Source organism: Malaclemys terrapin, chromosome 19 (assembly GCF_027887155.1).
Source record: "Malaclemys terrapin pileata isolate rMalTer1 chromosome 19, rMalTer1.hap1, whole genome shotgun sequence".
NCBI lineage: Eukaryota > Metazoa > Chordata > Testudines > Emydidae > Malaclemys > Malaclemys terrapin.
This window is the reverse complement of record NC_071523.1, coordinates 6,483,949-6,508,311: the sequence shown is the minus strand read 5'-3', so window position 1 is coordinate 6,508,311 and position 24,363 is coordinate 6,483,949. Positions and strand designations below refer to the sequence as shown.

Genomic DNA, 24,363 nt, shown 5'->3' with positions numbered 1-24,363 from the left:
AGCTTTTGATACGGTCTCCCACAGTATTCTTGCCAGCAAGTTAAAGAAGTATGGGCTGGATGAATGGACTGTAAGGTGGATAGAAAGCTGGCTAGATCGTCAAGCTCAACAGGTAGTGATCAATGGCTCCATGTCTAGTTGGCAGCCGGTTTCAAGCGGAGTGCCCCAAGGGTCGGTCCTGGGGCCGGTTTTGTTTAATATCTTTATTAATGACCTGGAGGATGGTGTGGACTGCACTCTGAGCAAGTTTGCAGATGACACTAAACTGGGAGGTGTAGTAGATACACTGGAGGGTAGGGATTGGATACAGAGGGACCTAGACAAATTAGAGGATTGGGCCAAAAAAAACCTGATGAGGTTCAACAAGGACAAGTGCAGAGTCCTGCACTTAGGACGAAAGAATCCTATGCACTGCTACAGACTAGGGACCGAATGGCTAGGTAGCAATTCAGCAGAAAAGGACCTAGGGGTCACAGTGGACGAGAAGCTGGATATGAGTCACCAGTGTGCTCTTGTTGCCAAGAAGGCTAACGGCATTTGGGGCTGTATAAGTAGGGGCATTGCCAGCAGATTGAGGAACGTGATCGTTCCACTTTATTCGACATTGGTGAGGCCTCATCTGGAGTACTGTGTCCAGTTTTGGGCCCCACGCTACAAGAAGGATGTGGACAAACTGGAAAGAGTCCAGCGGAGAGCAACAAAAATGATTAGGGGTCTGGAGCACATGACTTCTGAGGAGAGGCTGATGGAACTGGGATTGTTTAGTCTCCAGAAGAGAAGAATGAGGGGGGATTTGATAGCAGCCTTCAACTACCTGAAGGGGGGTTCCAAAGAGGATGGATCTAGACTGTTCTCAGTGGTGGCAGATGACCGAACAAGGAGTAATGGTCTCAAGTTGCACTGGGGGAGGTCTAGGTTGGCTATTAGGAAACACTATTTCACTAGGAGGGTGGTGAAGCACTGGAATGGGTTACCTAGGGAGGTGGTGGAATCTCCTTCCTTGGAGGTTTTTAAGGCCCAGCTTGACAAAGCCCTGGCTGGGATGATTTAGTTGGTGTTGGCCCTGCTTTGAGCAGGGGGTTGGACTAGACGACCTCCTGAGGTCCCTTCCAACCCTGATATTCTGTGATTCTCTGAAAACGTGTCCAGTTTCCCAGACAATGTATCGGTCAGCTGTGAGAAGCATCTGTAATTACATTTAAAATAACTCTTTTATTAGCATGATTCCCGTTGCCCTACTTCTAAAGTAGCTGCAATCAAGCTGCTGCTTGGTAGCAGTGTCTAGATTCTGATTGTGTGATGGAGCAGAATATCTTGCTTTCTGAATAAGTAAGTAAATGGAGATAGGTGTATCTCGTAGAGCTGGAAGGGACCCTGAAAGGTCATCGAGTCCAGCCCCCTGCCTTCACTAGCAGGACCAAGTACTGATTTTGCCCCAGATCCCAAAGTGGCCCCCTCAACGATTGAACTCACAAGCCTGGGTTTAGCAGCCCAATGCTCAAACCACTGAACTATCCCTCCCCTCTGAGTGATGTGCTAGCCACGTCGTTCAGTACCATACCGTATCTCCATCGTTCCCAGATGTGGTAGCGCATCAAATACGCAATTGATTTGAGTAGACGTCCTATGGGAAACAGCTGCTAGAAAACAAGTTTTTCTCTATTTCCTGATCCGTTAGGCAGACCAGGAAGTTGTTGGAGTAAAGTCAGTTTAACCTACAGAGGGGTTTGCCTCAGGAAGCAGTTCCTGTTTCTTAAGACAGGTGCTTTGATGTAACATGTATCCAGGAAGCTTAGGCTCTGGAGTTCCTGCTGCAGAACTAAAATTCCTGGCCTATCAGTTAAAGGAAAAGGGAGACAGAGAAAACGGGGGAGGGATAGCTCAGTGGTTTGAGCATTGGCCTGCTAAACCCAGGGTTGTGAGTTCAATCCTTGAGGGGGCCACTTAGGGAACTGGAGTAAAAATCTGTCTGGGGATTGGTCCTGCTTTGAACAGGGGGTTGGACTAGATACCTCCTGAGGTCCCTTCCAACCCTGATATTCTATGATTCTGGGCATGATCTGAAATAGTCAGAGCATTTGAAAGGCTTGTGGTTCTGAGCGCTCTGATAAAGATCTTTACATAATTTAAATGGAGTTTAGGTGGCCTTCTTGTCAGATTCTTGTGCTGTTCCTCTTCCCTTTCACAGGTATCTGCATAAACTGAACTCTCCCTCCCCTACCAGCTGTTTGTAACAGAACTTATGCTGTAATGTTGGCTTTTAGCTGTGTACTTGGGAGCAAAACCAAATGGAAACATGATTTCCCCAGCCTTGTAAAAGTCAGAGGCCATCCTTTGAAGCGTTTTCTTGTGTGCCATGCTATTTTAGTTTGTAAGTTGCCAACCAAAGGTCAGAGTGGCTCCTTCTGCGGTTTTATATTATCAGTGATTTCAAACATAATGGCTGGGATGTTCAAAGGAGCCTTAAGGAGTTAAGCCCCCAGCTCCTATTGTATTTCAAGGCTGGTTAGGTGTCTTAAATACCTTAGCTCCTTTGAAAATCCCAACCAATCACTTAAATTTAAGCTCTAGAATCCTTGTTCCCACTCTTATTTTTTTTTAAACCCTCTTAACGTGGGTAAGTTCAGCCCTGTGGAGTGGGGGATTCATTCGCCTTTGTGAGCAGCCCATGGACAGCATTGCAGGATGGATGATGCTGGCTTTTGTTTTCTGAGTTGTGTGCACATTTGGTGCAGAAAGGGCTGGATTTTTCAGAGGTGCTGAGTACCCACCTCTTCCATAGGCTGCAGCTGGAGACATGTAGGCCCAGTGCTTGAGAAAATCAGGCCCACAACTTTGAATCTGGCTATGCTATGTCAGCTGTAAAGGGTCAGATTTTTAAGAGTCTGGGAACTGGAGAGTCTCTGTTCCTCAAGGAACGTGAGGCTCTGAAAACACTCAGTTGGTTCTTTAGTTGCCGATTGGTTCAGAATAAGTGACCTGGCTAGAAAGCCTGCTTTCTTGCCTTTTGGGGCTGCTAGGAAGTGCTGTGGGGCGCGAACGGTGTTCCTGAGAGCAGGAGTGCTGTGTGGTGGTGCCTTGGAGTGGGGATGAGATGGCGGTGGGCTCTGAAGGGCGTCCCATCTTGACTAGTAGGATGATGGTCACAGTGGTAGGCCTCACTTTGGGAGAAGAAGGGCTAAAGTGCAGTGGGCTGCTAGAATAAAGGGGGGTGAAGGGAAAAGGTCCCTGACGTTAATGAAGGTTTGAACCCTGTGCAAGGTGTATTTGATTCAACTCTTTGAACAATTAAAATCTTCAGCTTTAAGGAGATAATATGTACAGTACAGGGTGTTATATCTGCTGTATCCTAATGTGTCTAGCCATCACCTTTCTAATGGCCATTCAGTTTTAGTTTTTCCTCTTTTTTTTTTTTTTTTTTTTAAACTGTAGGCCAGTTTTATTGGCGTTTATCCTCTCTCAGTACTATGAATGTAACTTGCAAATACCTCTACTGATTGGTAGTTGCTGCAATGCATTTGGTACTAATCTTCACCAGATTTTGTAAAAGAAAAATCAGTCTAAGACTAAACAATAGGTATAATTGTGGTGCTCCACGCCACAATGATAGTGCGTGCAATAAAACACTCCGCGGTTGCCAGGCGCATCTAAGGCCTGGTGTACACTACGGGTTTAGGTCGACTTTAGCAGCGTTAAACCGAATTAAGCCTGGACACGTCCACACAACGAAGCCCTTTCTTTCGATTTAAAGGGTCCTTTAAACCGGTTTCTTTACACCACCTCCGACGAGGGGATTAGCGATAAAACCGGCCTAAATGAACAGTAGCAATACTAACAAACTGTTCGGTTTCATGCCGCCTCCTCTCCCTATATGCCGAAGTAATTGCAGAACACTTGCAGTTCCTGTTTCCCTTTCCTGTGTGCCGTGCTGATTGTTTCTGTTTACACCTGGCAGAAACTCGAAGGGTCCAAGTGCAAGGGGCAGCTTCTGATCTTTGGAGCAACCAACTGGGACCTGATTGGCCGTAAAGAAGTGCCGAAGCAGCAAGGTAGGAGACGCTAAGCGATTGATGCGGCTGAGTGGCCCGTTGTGGATAAAATGACAGTATTAATGATGTGTCTGCTCTGCAGTCAGGAGGTGTGATTGTGGCTGGTGTAAGCATAGCTGAACTGGCTTTGATCTGCAGCATCGCCTCCTGATTGCCATGTAGACGTTCCCTTTAGGTGACCAGCCTGATGTCTGTTGCTTGTGTCTTTTTCTACCGTCCCCATACCAAAAACAGTCAGTCACGCTCGGAACGGCTTTTCCATTGTCAGGACTAAGCCCTCTGAAAGGAGGAAGCTGCAGTCTTAAAACTGACATTCTTAGGATAGCCAAATGACCTGCAAAGGAATTAAAATGCCAAACCAGTATCCGTGAGAATTGTGGTTTGCAGAAAGGCATTGTCCAAGCTAGAATCTGCCTGTCGCCAAACTGTCGGCGTGCAATGAGATCGTTAATCACTAGCAGTAGACGTCATCACAGTGTTGTCTCATCTGAAAGGGGGCGCCATGAGCGGTATATTCCCCCATTGTACCATGCTGCGGGTATTTGTTCAGTGCCAGCTCAGAGGGAAGCGTGCCGCTGACATCCCTTCCTTGGAGATCTCCTGGTCCGATTTTCGACAAGCTCAACCACGCGGACTCTTAACAAGTGTCTCTGCCGAAGACGCAGTGACCACAGCTTAACATCTGTGGGATCTGTGAGGATGGCGGCCTATGGTGTTCCCTGTAATTTTTCCCATCCATGTGTGGAATGAATTTTGTTATGTGCACCAATGTGGAGGTAATTGTGACGGGGTGGGGCCGAGGGGTTCGGCGTGTGGGATGGGGCTCAGGCCTGAGGCAGAGGGTTGGGGTGCAGGGATGTTAGGGCTCCAGCTGGAGGTGCAGGCTCTGGGGTGGGGCCAGGGATGAGGGGTTTGGGGTGCAGGAGGGTGCTCCAGGGCTACGGTGGAGAGAGAGGACTCCCCCCAGCTCTCTCTCCCTGTAGCAGCTCCGGGGCTGGGGCTGCAGGATAGGCGCTCCTCCCCCGGCCCCGCAGGTCCAGGTCGTGCCTGGGGGAGGTGGGCCCCAGCTGTGGCAGGTTGGAGGCTTGGCTAGCTTGGGGCTGGGGAGGCGCGTCTCTCCCCTGGCCACGGCAGATCCCCGAGCAGGTTCCCAGAGCACCTGCATGGCACTAAATAGGCTGCTGCGCCGCCGCGCAGCTTACAGGGAACTTAAGCGACCTAGAATATTTCATGGACGCCAAACAGCTTTCACTTTGGCACTTGTTAGAAAGTTAGGACAAAGCTCCTGGAACACAGCTCTGCTTTAATGCACATTCCCATCTTTTGCTTTCCACAGCAGCATGTGGGGCAATGCTGAGTGGAAACTTTTGAAGTAAAAGTTCAAGGGCCGGTCGAGGAGTGAGTGGGGCAGAGGGGGCCTATCTGAGTGGTGTGTCAGTGCCAACTATTCACAGAGAGGTTCACTTCCCTTTTCTCCAGTCTGTGCAATGTGCCTATTCTCAGCCAGCAGCAAGTGGGCCTGATCCTACTATTGCAGTGGGTCTTAACCTTTACTGCAGCTTGCACCCCTTTGGGTCTCAAAATATGTTCTCGCACCTCTTCTCAAAAATCGTTGAAGTAGGTCAGTTCTTTAAACCTAGATCTAGCATAACTGTCGAATGAGAGAGAATTTGTTTGAATATTACAGTAATCGTTAAAAAATGTATAAGGTTAATGAATACATAGGTTTGATGAAACAAAGTAGTTGTACTCACGTGCCTGTGCTTAATTTGTGTTTTTGATGAGTTACCTTCTAAAAAAATCTGGCATGTCTCGCACCCCCAGAAAGGGCATCTCGCACCCCCAGCAGGTGTGTGCACCCCAGGTTACGAACCACTGTACTATTGGATACTGGGATCACTGTAGCGTGTAAAACTGTCAGGTGGACAGGCACTCCTATTGACTCCAAAAATTCATATCCATGATCAGTATCTAGCCCGAGAGCTATTTGAAGCCAAATCTACGCCATCAGTGCTTTGCTGGGCAGCTCTCTATTATTGTGGTTAGATGACTTAGAGGGCTCCAGTGGGGCTTCTTGCTTCTTCATGTGAAGTTATTGCATTTTAGGTGTCTGTATTTGCAGCATAGAAGATCCATGGCCACTTATTTGTGAAACACCATTTGATTTTTAACAGCCTCTGAATGTTGTCCATATATAGCTGTGTGTATCGCTTATTGGCATGCCTTAGGAAAGAAGAACAAGTGATGAACAAGAGCTTAAAATATTTCTGGTACTTAGAGTTGTTTTGGGCGTGAAATGATAGGAACGCAACAAGAGCAAGGTGATTAGACGAAGAAACAGTGGCTGAGGACTTACCCTGATTTGACCATCTGGGGGAAAACTTGTTTTCTAAAATGTTACAAAAAAATAGCTGGCGGGGGGGAGGAGGGGAGAACTGTGTGCTTTCCTTAATTATAAAATGTTTAGACTTAATTATGTAACCTTGTCGATATGTGGAAGAGGCCACACTTTCTATGAAAGACAATGCCAGGGTCCATCTATGTACCGATGGCCTGATTTCCAAAGTTGTTTAGCACTTCTGAATATCAGGCCAGGCATTTGTTGAAATAGTCTCTTTAAAGACTTGTGGAATTGGGTTCTCAGTATCACGTGAGACCGAAGGACAAAGACACCTTCTCCACTGACCTTGAGAACTCTTAGCCTGTCTGTTATCAGAGGCTGCCCCCTTGTCTATACTCAGACAGCTGCTCTTTGTTGGGCCTCTCTCTTAAAGGCAAACTGCACCTATTGTGTTCAGCCCAGGAGTCTAAATGTTCAAAGTAAAAAGCATTTCTTGCTCTGGAAAATGAGGAAATGTGTGGATTTTTTAAAATCTGTAATTAGTTAGCGTTTCTGAACCTTGCACTGAAGACAGCCGCTAGCCTAGGACTTGAGAGACTGGGGTTTGAGTCCCTGCTGTGCCACAGACTACCTGTGACACCTTAGACAAGTCACTTAATCTCTCCGGGCCTCAGTTCTGTGTCTGTACAATGGGGATGAAAGCCCTGCCCTTCCTCATGTGGGGGGTGGGGTTGTGAGGATAAATGCATTAAACATTGGGATGCACTCAGATGCTGTGATAACAGGGGCCATAAAGTGCCCCAGAATAGCTAGATCAGAGGTCGGCAAACTACGGCCAGTTGGCCACATTGGGCCTGCAGGACCGTCCTGCTGCTCTGAGCAGCATGGTAAGAGGGCGCAGAGGTTGGATAGGAGATTCGGGGGGGCGGTCGGGGGACAGGGAGGATGGGGCGGAGGTTCTGGGCGGGAGCGGTCAGGAGATGGGTAACGGAGGGTTGGATAGGCGTGGGAGTCCCGGGGGGCCTGTCAGGGTGGAGGTGTGGATAGGGGTTAGGGCAGTCAAGGGACAGGGAGCAGGGGGAGTTGGATAGGGGGTGAGGTCCTGGGGAGTCCCGGGAGGGGGCGGTCAGGGGACAAGGAGCCGGAGTGGGGGGTTGGATGGGTTGGGAGTTCTGAGGGGGGCAGTCAGGGGGTAGGAAGTGGGAGGGGGCAGATATGGGGTGGGGGCCAGGCTGTTTGGGGAGACACAGGCTTCCCTACCCGGCCCTCCATACAGTTTTGGAACCCCAATGTGGCCCTCAGGCCAAAAACTTTGCCCACCCCTGAGGTAGATCCTGCTGATGATCAGTGATGCTGACGGCATGGAGAGCTGTCTGTGGATTAGACTTTCCAACAATGGCTTGCCAAAACATGAGAACTCTGCTATTCAAACAAACGACTGATTTTTCTGACTGCTAAACGAACATGAAAATGGGTTTATAGTCTTTGGAGTATGGGGATCTGCAAAGCAAAGGTCACATGACAGCACCTTTCAGCAAGGTGGCTGCCTCCAGTAGGCTCAAAAATGACAATTATTGCTAATCATTTATAATATTAATAATACCTCGCTTTTATCTAGCGCGTCTCATCCCTGTACCTCACAGTCCTTTACAAAGGACGTCGGGATCATTATCCCCATTTTACAGATGGGGAAACCGAGGCATGGAGAGGGGGACGTGACCTGCCCAATGCCACCCAGCAGGTCAGTGGAAGAGTCAGGAATAAGATCTGGGTTCTCCTGAGTCCCAGTCCAGTGTGTCCACAGTGTAACTTCTCCCGCCATTGATTCCTGGTAACAAGTGATTCTGACCTTGTGGAGTCAGACTGTTGGACTGAGGAAAATCAGCATCACTTTCTGTTGTCGTTTATATCATGATAGTGCCTCGTGGATCCAACCAAGATCACAGCCCCATTTTGCTAGGTGCTGTACAGACACCTAGTACGAGACGTCTCTGCCCTGAAGAGCTTACAGTCTAAATGGAGGAGACAGACAAAGGATGGAAAGGGAAATAGGGGCAGAGGGAGATGAAGCAACACTTGTCCAAAGACACACAGCACATCAGCGGCAGAGCTAGCAATGGAACCCAGATCCTCTTCGGTCCTAGCCTAACGCTTCTCCATCTAGACCATGCTGCCTTGGTTATAAATCTTTGGTTATCATTTTGACCACTGTACTGTCTCTAGAGCCTCCAAATTGAGTCCGGTTGAGATGTTCGAAGTCAGTTAGGGCAGGGTTTCTCAATCTGTGTGTCGGGACCCAAAATCGGGTCGCCAAAATGCTTCACAGGGTCGCTTGGCAGCTCCTTTGGCTCCTGTCCCATGAGGGTGGCTGGGCTCGCCTCCTTGCTCCAGGCAGCACAGCCCCTGGGGTCCAAGCGCCACTCAAGTTTGGCCCAGCTGTCGTGATGATGGAATCCGGATAGGCCAAATTGGAGTGAGTGGCACTGCAACCCCATGAGTCAGGTCACAAGGGGGCCAAACCCGAGTGGCGCTGCAACTCCAGAGGTTGCAACACCCAGAGCAGAGAGCCAAGTCAAGCCAGCCCCACGGCACAGGAGCCACCACTATGGGGTGAGTGCCAGGCAGGACCCAACCCCCTGTGGGGGGCAGGATCTGACAAAAACTACCCCAGGGCCTACACCTCCAGACTATTTACTCAGTTGAGATAGACCATAACCATTTACAAATGGGTCTTGAGCTCAAAAAAGTTGAGAACCCCTAAGTTAGGGGATTTAGGCACACAGCTCCCACCAAATTTAACGGGAGTTGCGTAGTTAAATGCACTAGTTGGCTCTGTGAATTTCGAGTGCAGCAATTAACAGACTTCCTCCATCCCAGCTAGTCAGGACAGTTAGTGCAATTCAGTAGACACTGACAGATGTAAGCCATACCAGAGGGAATTAAAAACCACAGTTACACTGCATTCCAGCAGATACACCCTTTTTAAATGGTGTGAAATAGACCAGTCCTGCTTGATTTCTGTCATCCGAGATAAGCACGTACAAACCAGTCCTATTGTTTCTCCTCTCCACGTTTGTAACACACTGGCCGTTGCTGCATATGTCTAGTTTCACTACCCCAGTGGTAAACGGCATCTTGAAATAGAGATGATTCCTCAAATAATTAAAATGGGGAAAAGTGCTTACCTCAGTAATCTGTCAGTCATTCAATTTCTTCTTTGCGTTAATCCAGTCCGCTCGGAGTCCTCTTCCTCCAAAGTGCTCTGTTCAGTGGCATATCCTCTATCACGCCACATGCTAGCCTGTTCCCTTACGGCATCCCACCCCTTTTCCTTGTCGGCCTCTGTCTTTTTTCCTTCAATCTTGATCTGTTGGATTCTAATAACCACATGTTATTAGGAATGCACTTTACCTGACCAAACCATCTGAGCTTGCATTCCCTCATTTTTTCATTGCTGAGTGTTACTTTGAGCACGTCTCTACCATGCACATTCCTCCCGTGGTCTTTCTTGCTTACATCACTTATCCATCTTAGCTTCTTGTGGAACAGATGGTTTGCTCGTGTTTCTTCTGTTGTGTAATACTTTTAAAACTGGATGGACCACCGTTTTTAAGGCTTTCCCTTTAATCTTCCTGTCACATATGACACCACTTATCTCTCTCCATTTGAGCTGTGGTTTATTATCTACCTCTAATTTTGTCCTCCGTTTTCCCATTTTCCCAGAAGCTGGAACCCAGATACTTGAAACTTTGCATTTTTGAGATTGTCTGCCCATCTGGTTTCAAGGATAATTCTTCAGTGTTCATATTATTGAAATCACATACCATATATTCTGTTTATCCTCTGTTAATTTTGAGCCCCTGTCTCTCCAGCACATCTCTGTATTCATCAATATCCTCTTCTGTGCAGTGAAGAGAAAGATCATTTAGAATATCATCTGCAAACAAGGTGAACCAAGGTGCCTCTTTCTGCGGGTATCCAGGACAATTATAGACAGCAGCATTCAACGTTTGTAGCTAAAACAAACAGACATAATAATTGGTAGCTGCCATTATTGCAAACTGCCAGCCTCTAACTAACTCCTCTGTGGTATTCAGTCCCATTTCACACACACACTGCAGAGTTTGTGACTAGGAAGCCCAACAACAAACTGCAAGTTCTGCCGTGCTTTGCACGCTTACAATGCTTTCAGCTAATGAATTAAGCCTCATAATACCCCTGTGATGTGGTGGAAGTGTTTAAAAAAAAAAAAATACAATGACAAAGCATTTAAAAGTGCATGGAATTGCTTGGAGCCCACTTATTGTAAATCTAAATAATAGTGTCGTAACTACAGTGCTCTGTGGTGGTAGATCATTGGCAAAGAAGGCTAAAGGCATAAAGGAAGATGGATCGAACAAAGAAGATCTAATATGCATAGTGGAGTGTATCCATCAGAACTCCGTCTGTAGGTAGTGCACTTCATCAGTTGGAGGCTCTCATTCCTGATGCCGAATGCCTCCGCTATCATTGAAGTCAGTGGGTGCTGGATACGTCGCAGGATTTAACCCTTTGTCCAGTCTTACGCATAAGGAACAATCTGGAGGTATCCAGCAGGGTGCCGTGAAGCTAAACTCACTGATGTTTGCAAAGCACTTTGAGATCCCCGGATAGAGATGCCGTATTACAGCCCCGTTATACTTATGGGGAAAATTAAGTCATGAAGGATCAATTGACTCCTGAAGTCATTTAAGTCACTCAGTATTTTCAAGCCTCATTTTGTGGTCTGATCAAAGCCACCTAAGTAGGATGCAGGTAATTGGAACAGTGACTTTAATTGGTTCACTGAGGTCCCCCATTCTTTCTCTAGCTCTCTCGCTTTGTCACGGTGCCTGTAATTGGTGGGATGGCTTTGTTGGGTGGTTTTTGGTCTAATTAGCCTCTCAATAGAAATCAGCAGTGTTAATGACTCTGAAAGGTCACAAATCTCCTGTGGTCCTTTCCCTCTTCCTGTCTCATGTTGACAACCAAGAATATCCTGTAGCATGACAGAACAGTGAGGTGAACATAAGATGTCAGTGATCAACTGAAAACTATTTTGGATTTCTGTAATAGCAGTTACATAAAATATATAACCACAAATCAGCTGAATGAGGTGAGTTGCAGGAACTACATAGGACAACCTTAATTTTGGATAAACGCGGGGACAAAACTGAATCCACAAACCTGTCCCTATTTAAATGGGTTTTCTGTGTGGACAGTGACTTGTTAAGAGATGATTTTAGTGCACTTGCTGCTGACTTCATGTTATAACATAATTATTGGTAAGACATGTCTGTATTCCGCTTTCTCTACAGTGGCTTACCGTAACCTGGGCCAGAACTTGTGGGGGCCTCACAGGTATGGGTGTCTCTCAGGGATTCAGGTACGGACTGTGGTTTCGGGACCATGTGCAGCTCATAGTCTGCTCATCACCACAGAGGGGAAGCTCTGGAGCTGGGGTGAGTAGTAGGCATAAACAGTGTGTATCAGTAGCCCTTAGATCATGACTCAAGTAAAGAGATGGCTGGCATAAAGGAAGGCAGTGGTCTCTGCCCAGCTCTGAATTGCAGCAGACTCCTAAGCTTATCAGCTGTCTGTATCAGAAGTGCTGAAAACTTGGTTCCCGAAACAGCCTGGCTTTTGCCCTAGTTGAAACAGTTCAGATCTTTGACAGCTAGTGGGTGACTTGCCCCTTGCTGTATCTTTGTGAATCTCAAGGAGACTAGTTCAGATGCACTATGCACTAGAATGGTGGTTCTCCACCTTTGCCGTATCACGGCTCCCACGCTACAACTGGCAAAGCTTGAAGGCAGCCATAAGGAAAGGGAGCATGGCCACGACCCGTTGAGACCTGTTGCTCTCCCCGGGTTAGGAACTTGTACACTAGGCAAGCTCTGCTTGGGAAGGATGGGGGAGTCGATCAAGTTCAAAGGGTGGTTTCTCCTAGTGTGAGGTCTGGTCACAACTGAGAAGGGGCACAGTGCAATGAGCAGGAAAAGGGATCTGAGTCTCTGTAGTATGGTGGTCACCGGGTCATGAGTGTTTGTGTGCACACTTCTCTCTAGGTCGTAACGAGAAAGGGCAGCTGGGGCATGGAGATACCAAGCGCGTGGAGGCTCCCAAACTCATTGAAGTTCTCAGCAGCGAGGTGATCGCATCAGCAGCTTGTGGGCGGAACCACACGCTCGCTCTGACAGGTATGGGAGGCTGCTGGGAAGGAGGAATTGGGCTTGGGCTATCGATCTCCCTACAGGACACTGCAGAATACTGGGGCATACAGGGAACTGGTGCATCAAATACTGATCCTCAGGAAAACGCACAATGCACCTGGGAATGAGAGAGAGAACCTCGGGCTAGGTGGCGATGGAAGATGACGTCTTTCGGTGCTATCCTGGCCCCATTGAAGGCAATGCATGTTTTTGTTTCAATGGGGCTGGGATTTCACCCTTACTCTTTTGCTCCCGAGGCTAACAGAAGCTGATAGGGTCTTGGAAGCAGCCCATTCAGCCCCTGGTGGGTAGCGAATGCCTTGGCTTGTGAAGATATGCAAAGGGAGTCCTTGGCCGAGAGCTCTGTTGCAGGGTCTTGTAGTCGAAGGGACCCTAAGGAATATGAAGGTTATTGAAGATGGTCTCAGTCTTACTCCACTTCTGAAACTTCCAGCACTGGGCACGAAGGGAAAAAGAAAATTTAGGTTTGTCTGCATGACGCTGCAGTCGGGACTATGGGCGTGTGAATTGTAGAGGGCTCTAAGGGCCCCTTGTAGAGCTTGCTGGCACAAACTAAAAGATAACTAGTGCGCATTAATGTTTCGAATGGGACTAGGCTAGTGCCTTTTAGTTCATGCCAGCAGTGTCTCCGTGGGGCAGTTAGAGTGAGCCATATGAGAGTGCTCTACATTTCATACCACTGTATAATGTAAACAAGCCCTTTGTCTTGCTATTTAGAACATAAGCCATGGCCGCCTATGCATAGTCCTCTCCAGGAGATGACTGTCTCGATAGCAGTGCTACAAAATGGTGATTATGCCACCTTGTTGCTAATTTCTCTTACTGCAATACATTCCTTCTCTGGGCTGGTCTGTACTACAAAGTTCTGTCTGCTTAACTACATTGCTCAAAGCTGAGAGAAATTTCACGCCCTGTGTGATGTAATGAAGCCAACTTTAGCCCTGGTGTAGATGCTGCTAGGTCAACAGAGTTCTTCCGTCAGCCTCGCTACTGCCTCAGAGAGGTGGATTTGCTACAGTGACCGAAGAGCCCCTTCCGTCGCTGGCGTCAGTGTGTGTGTGTGTTGCTGTAGCCTTTCTAGTGGAGACATACCCTGAGATTCTGGATTGCTTAAAGCTTGTCTATGTGGGGGCCTGGCCTTCACTTAAAAGTTAGTCTGACATGGGTCAGGGCTGTGAAAAATCCATACCTGTGCCCAGAATTTGGTGACCCGACCCCCCACAGTAGATGCAGCTGTGTTGATGGAAGAATGTTTCTGTAGATGTGTTTGGGGAGGTTGTGTTCCTACACTGATGGAGGTAGGGGGGGGGACCTATTGTGGCAGTGTAGGCTGTGTCTACACTATAGGGGTAAGGCAGCACTATGCTACAGAAGCACCCGGGAAAGTTAATCCAAATTAACTAAAACTGTGAATTTAAAGTGGATTTGTTAAACTGCATTAAACTGCTGTGTGGAGGCTCTTATTCAAAATGAAAGTGGCCTTAGAAGGGAATGAAGATAAACCAATTTAAGGCCATGTTAATTCCAAATAAGAGTGTCCACCCGGGTTTAATATGATTTAGCTAATCCACATTAAAATTCACACCTTTAATGAATTTGAAATAACTTTCTTGAGTGTCCCTCTGTAGACAACTCTAATGTTTAAGTTATAGCACTTGGGGCAATATGCTTTAATTTAGCATGGTGCATTGCAATGATCATCTCAAGTCTGTATTAATGGTTTTCCAGCAACTCTGCATTAACATGGAGGTTTAAACTTCTCCCTTCACTGCCACCTCTCCTCCTTCCCCCTGCATTTGTTTCCCTCTTGTTCCAGAGAGTGGCTCTGTATTTGCATTTGGAGAGAATAAGATGGGACAGCTTGGTCTCGGCAATCAGACGGATGCAGTTCCAAGTCCCACTCAGGTACTTCTAATGCCCTTCTTTGGGTTTCCTCTCTCCGTCAACGGGTTCCTTAATTTCTCATGTCCTGCCTACTGCACTGGTGACCATTTTGGGGCCATATTGATCCTTAAAACCAAATTGCTTGGACTTGGTTCCAATAAGAGGAGTGAAGGTTGGGGGGAGACATGGAATCTTCATCCAGAACAAAAATTTCTGCTGTATATTTTCTTCTGTTTGTTATTTACGGACTTGGAAAATAAATAGCATCACATCATGTATTTTATCAGGGGGGTAGCCGTGTTAGTCTGAATCTGTAAAAAGCAACAGAGGGTCCTGTGGCACCTTTAAGACTAACAGAAGTATTGGGAGCATAAGCTTTCGTGGGTAAGAACCTCACTTCTTCAGATGCAACCTTACTTGCATCTGAAGAAGTGAGGTTCTTACCCACGAAAGCTTATGCTCCAATACTTCTGTAAGTCTTAAAGGTGCCACAGGACCCTCTGTTGCTTTTTACATCATGTATTTTGTCTATTTGCTGGACAAGTGGAAAAGCCCTATCCAAACTGAAGATTATACAATATTACCTGAGTCCGTTTAAATCTGATGTCAGACTGATAGCTGGCTAACCTGGTTTACCTGGCCCATGTGGATGGTCCAAACAGCTTTAAAGCCTCTCTACGTTGTCTAGAACATAAATTTTAAAACCAGAAGAGGCCGGTGTGATCATCTAGATCGGGGTGGGCAAATTTTTTGGTCCGAGGGCCACATCCGGGAATAGAAATTGTATGGTGGGCCATGAATGGTCACAAAATTGGGGTTAGGGTGCGGGAGGGGGTGAGGGCTCTGGTTGGGGGGGCTGGGCTCTGGGGTGGAGCCAGAAATGAGGAGTTCAGGGTGTGGGAGGGGGCTCCGGGCTGGGGCAGGGGGTTGGGGTTGGGAAGGGGTGCAGGCTCTGGGGTGGGGCTGGGGATGAGGGGTTTGGGGTGCAGGAGGGTGCTCCGGGCTGGGATTGAGGGGTTTGGAGGCCAGGAGCGGGATCAGGGGTTGGGGCGCAGGGAGAGGCTCGAGGTGCAGGCTCGAGGTGCTGTTTACTTCAAGCAGCTCCTGGAAGCAGGGGCATGTCCCTTCTCCAGCTCCTACGCGGAAGCGCGGCCAGGCGGTTCTGCACACTGCCCTGTCTGCAGGCAGCGCCCCTGCAGCTCCCAGTGGAGCGGGGCCATTGGAGTGCATAGGAGCCGAGCAGGGGCCGTAGTTTGCCCCACCCCTGATCTAGATCCTCCCGTAACTTTTAAGTGTGGTTTAAAGTGTTGTTTTCCTCTCAATGGCCAGGCAATCCAGTGTTCAAACAGCTCAGCTACTAGATTGGTCCCTGGTGTGGCTGGGGGCTGAAAGCATCCCATGTGAGTTTTTGGACCTCCAGAAGTTGAATTTTTGGTAGACAGGCTCTCAAATTTTCATATCACAAAGTCAAAACAATGGTCAGACTGGTTGCCTGTGGAGGAGATTACCTGTTTCTTAGCCATCCCATTCTTGTCTTGGAAAACAAAATGGATCAGGGAGGAGAGTTTTCACACCTTGGATTGGAGATTAAACAGAGCCCGCCGCTGCCTTATAATCACTGGGATCCATTCTCTTATGGGTCTGGGCTGAAGACGCAAGAGCCAAAGGGTGGCAAAATATTGCCCCAGTGCATGAAGTAAGTGAAGAGAACGTCTAGCTGAGGGCAGAGTGGAAGTTTAGCCGAGGAGTTGTCCTAAGAAATGCTTACAGTCTGTCTACACAGGAGCTGGCGGTGCAGTTTCCAGCTCGAGTAGATATAACCTACTCTAACAGTGATGGAGCTGGCGTGCTAAAATACAAGGGTAGCCCCCGTGGTGCGACCTAGCCACCTGAGAATGTATCTAGCAGCTCAGATGGGATTGTACTCGAGGCGGCTGGCCTCTCCCACCAGCTGGCTGCACGTCTGGTTTTAGCATGCTGGCTTGATCAGCGCTAGCATGGGATGTCTCCTCAAGCCAGAACTTACACCCTCCAGCTCCAATGTAGACACACCCTCAGTTCCTATTTTCTCCTTCTCCCTTCATATTTTTGTGGGTTACTTAGTGAATTGACCATTTCCCAAACCCCCTTTTCCTCTTCCCCAATATTGGGGCAGTTTAATTTAAACGACAGGCCAGGTTTCTTCGGTTAGGTTTGCACAATTTTGCATGTAAATTAGTACCCACTAAACATAGCCACTTGGTGGATGCAAACGTACTGCTTAACTGTACATGCAAATACCTGATTTGCCTAGGTAATTTGGGCCTGGTATTTGCACACGTGTCGGAAAAGAACTGTGCGCTCCTTGAAAGCCTAGCCATATATTTGCTCTGGGAGTCTGGCAGTGCTCACCGGCAGCCTAGAAGGGGCACTTGGGTCACTCTGTTTCATCTGTTGCCAAATGTTACTGTTGTCTCCTTCCTTTGTAGATAATGTACAATGGCCAACCTATTACCAAAATGGCCTGTGGGGCTGAATTCAGCATGATAATGGACTGCAAAGGAAACCTCTATTCCTTTGGGTGCCCTGAATATGGACAGCTGGGTATGATTTATTTTTTAAAGGACTATCTAGTTTTAATGATAGCAGACTTCAAATCCAGCCGGAGACAGCCACCAAGCTTTTTGTAGACTGGCATATTGGTATAATCTAAACAATAATGGGGGGGCACATCTTATCTCAGTCCCCTTCCAGAGGGGATGGTGGCCTTGTGTTTAAAGCCTATGATTTGGCTTCTCTTCTCTCTGCTCTGTTTGTATGACATTGGTCAATATGCCTCTCCTTTCCATGCCTCAGTTTCCCCAGGTATACAGAGAGTGCTTCTAGACTGCCTCACATGTGGGTGGTGAGGCTTAATTTGCCAATATTCGTAAAGTGCTTTTGAGATCTTCTGATTGAAAGGGAGAGAGAAGTGTGAGGCGGCGGCGTTACAATCAAACAAAAGCTGTTGCCCCTGGAGTGTCCATAACACCCCCGCCCCCCATTTGGAATGCTAGACTGTGTAGCCTGTCAGTGCCGCAGAAATGACAATCTGCCACTGTGCATCCAGGCAGCGTGTTCAATTATGCATGAGCTGTACTTTATCTGGTTAATGTCTAGTAGCTGTGATCTACAGAGCAGGGAGTGCGCATGCTTTCCTGTGGGAGAGGCTTTGATGCAGCCACGGGGTGCCTCTTCTCGGAGGGTGGTGAGGATTTCCTGAGTAGGCTGGAAGGGTCTCGGAGAGTATGTCTGCACTGCAAGAAAAGACCCGTGCCTGGCCCAGGTTAGCTGACTCCGGCGACCGGGGCTATAAAATTGCAGTGTAGACACTCAGGGTGGGGGAAAGTCTCAGAGCCCGGGCTCCAGCCCGGGCCCAAATGTCTACACTACAATGTTTAGCCCCATGAGCCCAAGTCAGTTGACCTGGGCTCTGGGACTTGGTGCCGTGGGTTTTTTATCGCAGAATAGACATACCGTGACGTGCCGGAGGTGCTGTTTCCTGACAAAATGGGGACAATTTTAATGACATTAAATTGCCTGTAGGGGAAATCAGATGGAAATCCTTTATAAATGGGGGAAAAGCTCCAGGAGTAGCTGCAAAGAATTCCTCCTCCTTTGCCCTTAATGAGAGGGGAAGCTCTTTGGGGAGGGATCTGTCTCTTTGTTCTGTGTTTGTACTGTGCCTAGCCCAGTCGGGGCCCGGGCCACGCTAGGGCTCCTAGGTGCTAATGCAGTACACATAATAATGGCTGTGTATAGTTAGAAGTATTCCACACCACCCACTTCAGCAAGAGTATAAGGTTAACAAAGAAACCGTTACCCTGATGCGTGTAGTAATTTAGAGTGGTGCTCCTATCCCATGGGTCATGGGATATCTGTTCAAGAGGGTTCCTGCTGAGTTACTGGGTGGCGTGGGCCAGGGTAGCCGGCCACGCAGAGTTCCTTTTCACATCTCTCTCTGCCCTACAACAGGACACAATTCCGATGGGAAGTTCATCGCCCGTGCTCAGAGGATAGAGTACGACTGTGAGCTGGTGCCCCGTCGCGTTGCCATCTTCATCGAAAAGACAAAAGATGGGCAGATCCTTCCTGTCCCTAACGTGGTCGTGCGAGATGTGGCCTGCGGTGCTAACCACACGGTAAGGCGGGGATTTCACCTGGCAGTCTGAAGCACTGCCCACAGCAGTGCTCCGCAAAGAAACCAATTCCCTATCTAGCATTGCTCAACGGCAGTCATTGGGATTCTGCTGGGGGCTGACAGAAATTGATTTGATGAGTCCCCCTCAATTTGCTGTACGTTCCACATGCAGTTAATTCACTCCTGGTGACTGGCAGTTACGTCGTCTCTTTGCAAATGACTTTGATTCGTGCTGGATTCTCAGTAATAGCGACAGAGCTGCACTGAACAGATCTGCTCCAGTGCCAAGAATTTTCAGAGTTCCAGGAGTTTTGGATTCGGAATCTTGGTTTGTCCCAGCTCTAGCCAGAAGTTATACTAGACCTAGTTGAAAACTTTCCCGCATGTTTATCCTCTGAGGCGTTAAAGCCTTCGGTGCTCTCTCTCCGCTTCTTTCCATCAGCTATAACTAAGGGCATACCGACGCTTGGGCCAGGGGTCTGATTCCCGGCTTGCGGAGACGTACTCACGCTAGCTGTGATTGAGCTGGTGAATTAAAAATAGGGTCGCTGCGGGAGTGTGGGCGGCGGGACAACTGGCTGCCCTGAGTAATGTGCCTGTGGTCTCGGATCGGCACATACTCCGGGGTGCTAGCGCATTCTTCTGCTTGTCTTGCTGCAGCTACGCTCTGCTTTTGGTGTGCTAGCTAGGAGCTGCGGGGGAGGGGGGGGGGAGAGATTCCAAGTGCAGATGTACCCCAAAAGTATGTTGATTCCAGCCTTAAGGTTGTAATCCCGTGTCTGTGGACCATTTGCAAGATTTTAACCCTGGTGTAAAGGTTTGATCACAACTTTCTCGGTGCATTTTGAAACTTCTCTAGGGACAGGTGGAGTCAGACACCTTTTCTTAGAATAGGTAATTCACGCAGTGGAAGGACGGGAAATGTGCTGTCCGCTGACACAAATCTGTAATACAGGCCGTCGTTTGCACAAACCTTCTGTCTCTCCCTGCCCTGCGTAGGTTTTGAGTCCAGTCTTGGCGTAATCAGATTATGACTTCAGTTTGCGTGGGAGGTGCCCTAATCCAATTTGAGTAGTTTGATTCCTTAACATTTAGGGGTTTGAAATGTGTAATAATAGATGAAAAATAAACCCCCTCCAAACCTGAAAATCCACTCGGTAATAGCTTGCTGAGAGACAGACAGACCTGTTAAGCAAATAATGGAGGGAAAGATGAATGTGTACCCACAGGATGCCTGACGTATAAATGTCTTTTCCAGTTAAGCAAATAATGGAGGGAAAGGTACATGTGTACCCACAGGATGCCTGAAGTATAAATGTCTTTTCCAGTTATTGTTACTGAGATGTTTTATCTGACTGAAGCTGCCATGTGACTTAACTCCTCTAGTACTGGAGGCCACATCATGGGTGGCAGCTAATTTCTAATTGTTGTGTAAATGCACCAGGCAAAGTCTTGGTATTTTACTGCCCATTGTTGAGTAGCTCTGTGTAGAGCAGCACAAAAGCTCTGAGCGGGAATCCTGGGGGAGGTGGCGGGGTCCTCCTCTTGTTTGCTCTTTCTCCAGTTTAATCAATATCGGAGTATGAAATTGACAGAATTACCCAGCTGTCTAGACACCTAGCCTTTTTTGCTTCTGGCTTTATTACTGGAGGGGAGGAGTGGGAAGACATGTGACTTAACAACAATTAAGATAAGAGTGGGAAAATGGAATAGTTGGCAGAGACAATAGTGGAATGTCCTTGTATTACGTGCATCATCTCAATGGTTTCAGCCCCTGCAGCATAGAATTTGCCATGGGTTATCTTTATGCCTCTGACACAGCTGCATTTGGTCGTCTGCCAAGATCTGTAGAGCAGAACCAGTAATCCATTCTGCAAATAGCTGCATGGTGGGGAGACGTCTTCCTGTGTCTAAACCCAAGTCCATGTCACCATGTGTCCCTTTGCAGCTTGTTTTAGACTCCCAGAAGCGTGTGTTCTCCTGGGGCTTTGGTGGGTACGGCCGGCTGGGCCATGCCGAGCAGAAGGACGAGATGGTGCCACGGCTGGTCAAGCTCTTTGACTTCCCGGGCCGTGGGGCGGCTCAGATCTACGCCGGCTACACCTGCTCCTTTGCTGTCAGCGAAACAGGTCAGTTGCCCCGTCTTCCTTTGCAGATGGGTCTTGGCCCAAAGCCATCATTCCGCACAACGTCTGTTTTGTGAGAGCCACGCTCCAATAGACAGCCTTTGTCTCCATTCAGAGAGAGCTCACTTATGAATCTTCCCAGTATCTTTCAAATAAACTCTGGAGTGATCGACCAGCATGTGTTACGTCGTCTCTGCAGATCCCTTTCATAGCGTCCGTGCCTGTGCGTTTCAAACGGATTTCTATGTCCGAGAATATCTCAGAGCCTGATGGTTTGTTTGCTCTGTTTTGCAGGTGGTCTGTTTTTCTGGGGAGCCACAAACACCTCCCGTGAGTCAACCATGTACCCCAAAGCAGTGCAGGACCTCTGTGGCTGGAAAATCCGCAGCTTGGCCTGTGGGTAAGTGACCGCTTCTGCTCCCAGAACTGGGGAGGTGGGAACCGTTGCCCACAGCTTGCCTGAATGACGTCGTAGAAGTAGTGCTGTTAGCTGGCAGATCTAAGTACAGAAGGGACTGATAGTGGGAGCAGTGAATCTGGCCCCATGAAATGGCTCCTACTGACTAGTTACATTTACATACACCGAGATCTGATTCGATTATCCAGGCCTGGGGTCCAGCTCTGCTTGGTGGATCCAGGCAGTGGTGTTGAGTTGGTTTGCTTTTTGACCCTGTGGTAGGGGGAAAGCTGCTGGATACATAGGGTGGGTATTCTTAATAGCACTAGAGAAGGAAGGGAGGCCTGAGTCCTGGTTAAAGCAAGGGCGGAGGGAAATGGCCCATAATAAATGACTGGGTGCAAATCTCTCCTCCTAGAAAGGTTTGTTGCCTTGTCCTGTGCTGGGAGGGAGCAAACATCTTTGTTTAGATTCATGATGGAGAGTGGAGAACCCATCATGGGATGTCTGACCTTCCAGTTCCCGCTGTGGGGTTGGGATGATGGGTTGCGTGGTGGGGTTGCGTGATTTGCTGCAGTCAGCCGGGCGTGGGGGAGAAACTGTTGAATCTTTAAAAGAGACCAGGTGGGTGAGGGAGTCTCTTTCATTGGGCCATCTTCTGTTGGTGAGAGAGACCAGCCCTGGAGCTTACACAGAGCTTGTCTCTCTCACCAACAGAAGTTGGCTCTATAAAGATATGAGCTCCCCACCTGGTCTCTCTGATATCCTGGGACCGCTCCAACGCGGCATACAAATCTTTAAAACCTCTTTAATGATTACTTGATTTGATCAGAGTGTTCTAAAATCTCAACCATTCTCCAGCACTGATTGTAGCACTCCACTGTGTGTGTGTGGTGGGGGGGGGGTGAGGGGGTGCTATTTAGTGTTTCTAGGTTGCTTAGAGGATGCTTCTGCTTGTATTAATGGGAGATTTGTCAACAGCTTGAGCATTTGGCTAGAGGTCCATGAGAAATAGAATAATTTTATCTCCTCCTCACCTTTTTAAAACCTTCTTTCTCCAGGAATCCTTCCTCCTTGGTCTCCTATCCTCTTCACCCTCTTCCTTATCTGGCCTGTTGTCTCATGCCACACCTATCTTTGTCTTGTCTCTCTTTGACTGCAAGCTCTTCAGAGTGGGGAACTTCAGGATCTGTTTGAAAAGTCCCCCCGTAAATCAACTGTAACTAATTTTACTATGCTGCAATGAAGAAACCTAACGCATGACCTCCAAGGGCTCTGCAAACTTGTAGAGTAAATCTTTACACTAGGACTTAAAGATTTCTTTCCTCACTCTCTCGACCCAGGCATTCCCCTGCATGTTCTGTTGCTAAAAGGCAAGCAATTTCTGATACGTGGGCATTCATTCAAATGAACATTGATCTCTGACTTGCCTGATTGCCGTTTGACTAGGAGCATTGTATTAGTGGACATGGGAAGGGAATCCCTTTAAGACCTAATGTTGGTTCAACCTCTCCTTGATTTTCTGTTAAAGGTTTTTATCTTGAGTATGTTACAGGGCTTCTCTCGACAAATTTATTGGTGGCCTCAGAGTGCGGCCACCAACTCTTGCTGGTGGCGGCTCTGACAAACCCGGCTCTCTATCCCTGCCTCCCGTGCCCCTCAGTGAGAGCCCGCCCCAGGGAAGGCGAGTCAGGAACTCTCTCATGCCCCAGCCACATGGGAGCCGGGGAGCTGCCCTGGGGACTGAATGCCCTGGCAAGAGCCACCTCCAGCGCTGTGCACACCGGCCCCATACATCTCGAGAGGCGCTGCCCAGAGCCTCCAAGGAGGCTGCAGGGTGCCGATCCCCGCTAGCAGGGCCAGCGCAAACGCCAAGGCAGCGCTTCTCGCAGCCCCTGGTTACGGCTAGTCAGGAGCAATAGCTGGGCGCTGCAGGGAGGGGGCGCTGCTTTGCCCCCGATCTCTGCCAATGCTTTGGAGCCACACAAACATCTGCTGGTGGCCGCATTTGAGACCTGCTGCTTTAGGGAATGACTGATTATGCGGATCCATTTAGGGGCAGGACTCTGACTTGAGTGAGGCTCCACAAGGATCCACCCACCCAGGCAGCAGGATCAGGCCTTGCAGCCGTTCGGAAAGCAGCAGGACCAGGGTTTGCACCTGAGCAAGAAAGCATCCAAAAATACTTGGGGAAAATTCTCTGGTGGTACCAAGCGGCCAGTTGGCCCGGGAAATGTAACTAGCTGGCGGGGCTGCTGGGGGCGGGCGTGAAGGCAGATCGTGTAGCAGTAACAGCCTGTGTACCTGTTTCAGGAAGAGCAGTATTATAGTGGCTGCAGATGAGAGCACAATCAGCTGGGGCCCATCTCCGACCTTCGGTGAACTGGTAAGAAGGCAGCTGGGGACTTGCACCGAAACCCTAGCCAGGCTGGTCCGGTACCAGAGAAGATAAGATTGCAAGCAAAGAGATGGGTGAAAAACAGCTTTGCAAGTGGACTGTTGTAATCCTGTGATCACTAAATCAGTGGGGTGTTATATTTCTAAATGATCACTGTCCCTGCTTAATTTAGTTATTGAAGGGAATTTTTTTTCCTGTTGCATGTGTTGAAAGGTTAGCTTGGAAGATGCAATAATAGGTAATTTACACAGAGATGAAGTGTTACACAGAAACGCACCTTTCTACTCACTCCTACACACACAACTACGCAGAGTTTTCTCCCAGAGAAAATTACCAAAACATTCCTAAGTGAATTTTTCTGGAAACAGGGAGCTTGTATCGGAGGGAAGGGGAGAAGAGGGTGGATGCATGGATGCACCTAACTCATAAACCTAAGTGAATTCTGTATTTTGGTGAGAACTAGCTTCCCACGTAGCTGGAAACATTCAGTGTTGCCTTGTGCCTAACAACCTCTACAAGGCAATTGGCTTCACCCTAATGCACCTTCTTGTGTCTAATTATCGAATGTTTTATCTCACCACAAGTGTAACAGCTCTTCCATCTCCTTCCTTAAGAGCTATTCGAGTGCTGGGGTAATGGGACATAACTATCTAATATGCCCCATTTTCCCAGGGAAATCATAGCTTTAGTTGAGGACATCCGTACATTTTTATGATGATCTCAAACTCTTTTGATATGACACACTGAATTATACAGTC

At 48.2% G+C, this 24,363-nt stretch overlaps 1 protein-coding gene across 3 annotated transcripts in view; it reads left to right on the top strand.

Annotated features, from left to right (window-relative positions):
• The window catches only part of RCC2 (regulator of chromosome condensation 2), a 37,740-nt gene that overhangs the window by 7,488 nt on the left and 5,889 nt on the right, over positions 1-24,363 (top strand). For 2 of the 3 annotated variants that reach the window (XM_054009174.1, XM_054009175.1), the window contains 9 exons: positions 3,956-4,049; positions 11,727-11,870; positions 12,477-12,608; positions 14,458-14,546; positions 16,994-17,108; positions 18,519-18,685; positions 20,633-20,813; positions 21,105-21,210; positions 23,521-23,593. In XM_054009174.1, the coding sequence (XP_053865149.1) occupies positions 3,956-4,049; positions 11,727-11,870; positions 12,477-12,608; positions 14,458-14,546; positions 16,994-17,108; positions 18,519-18,685; positions 20,633-20,813; positions 21,105-21,210; positions 23,521-23,593 (1,101 nt within the window). The remainder of the gene's footprint in view (positions 1-3,955; positions 4,050-11,726; positions 11,871-12,476; positions 12,609-14,457; positions 14,547-16,993; positions 17,109-18,518; positions 18,686-20,632; positions 20,814-21,104; positions 21,211-23,520; positions 23,594-24,363) is intronic. The other variant, XM_054009176.1, reaches the window with a different exon arrangement.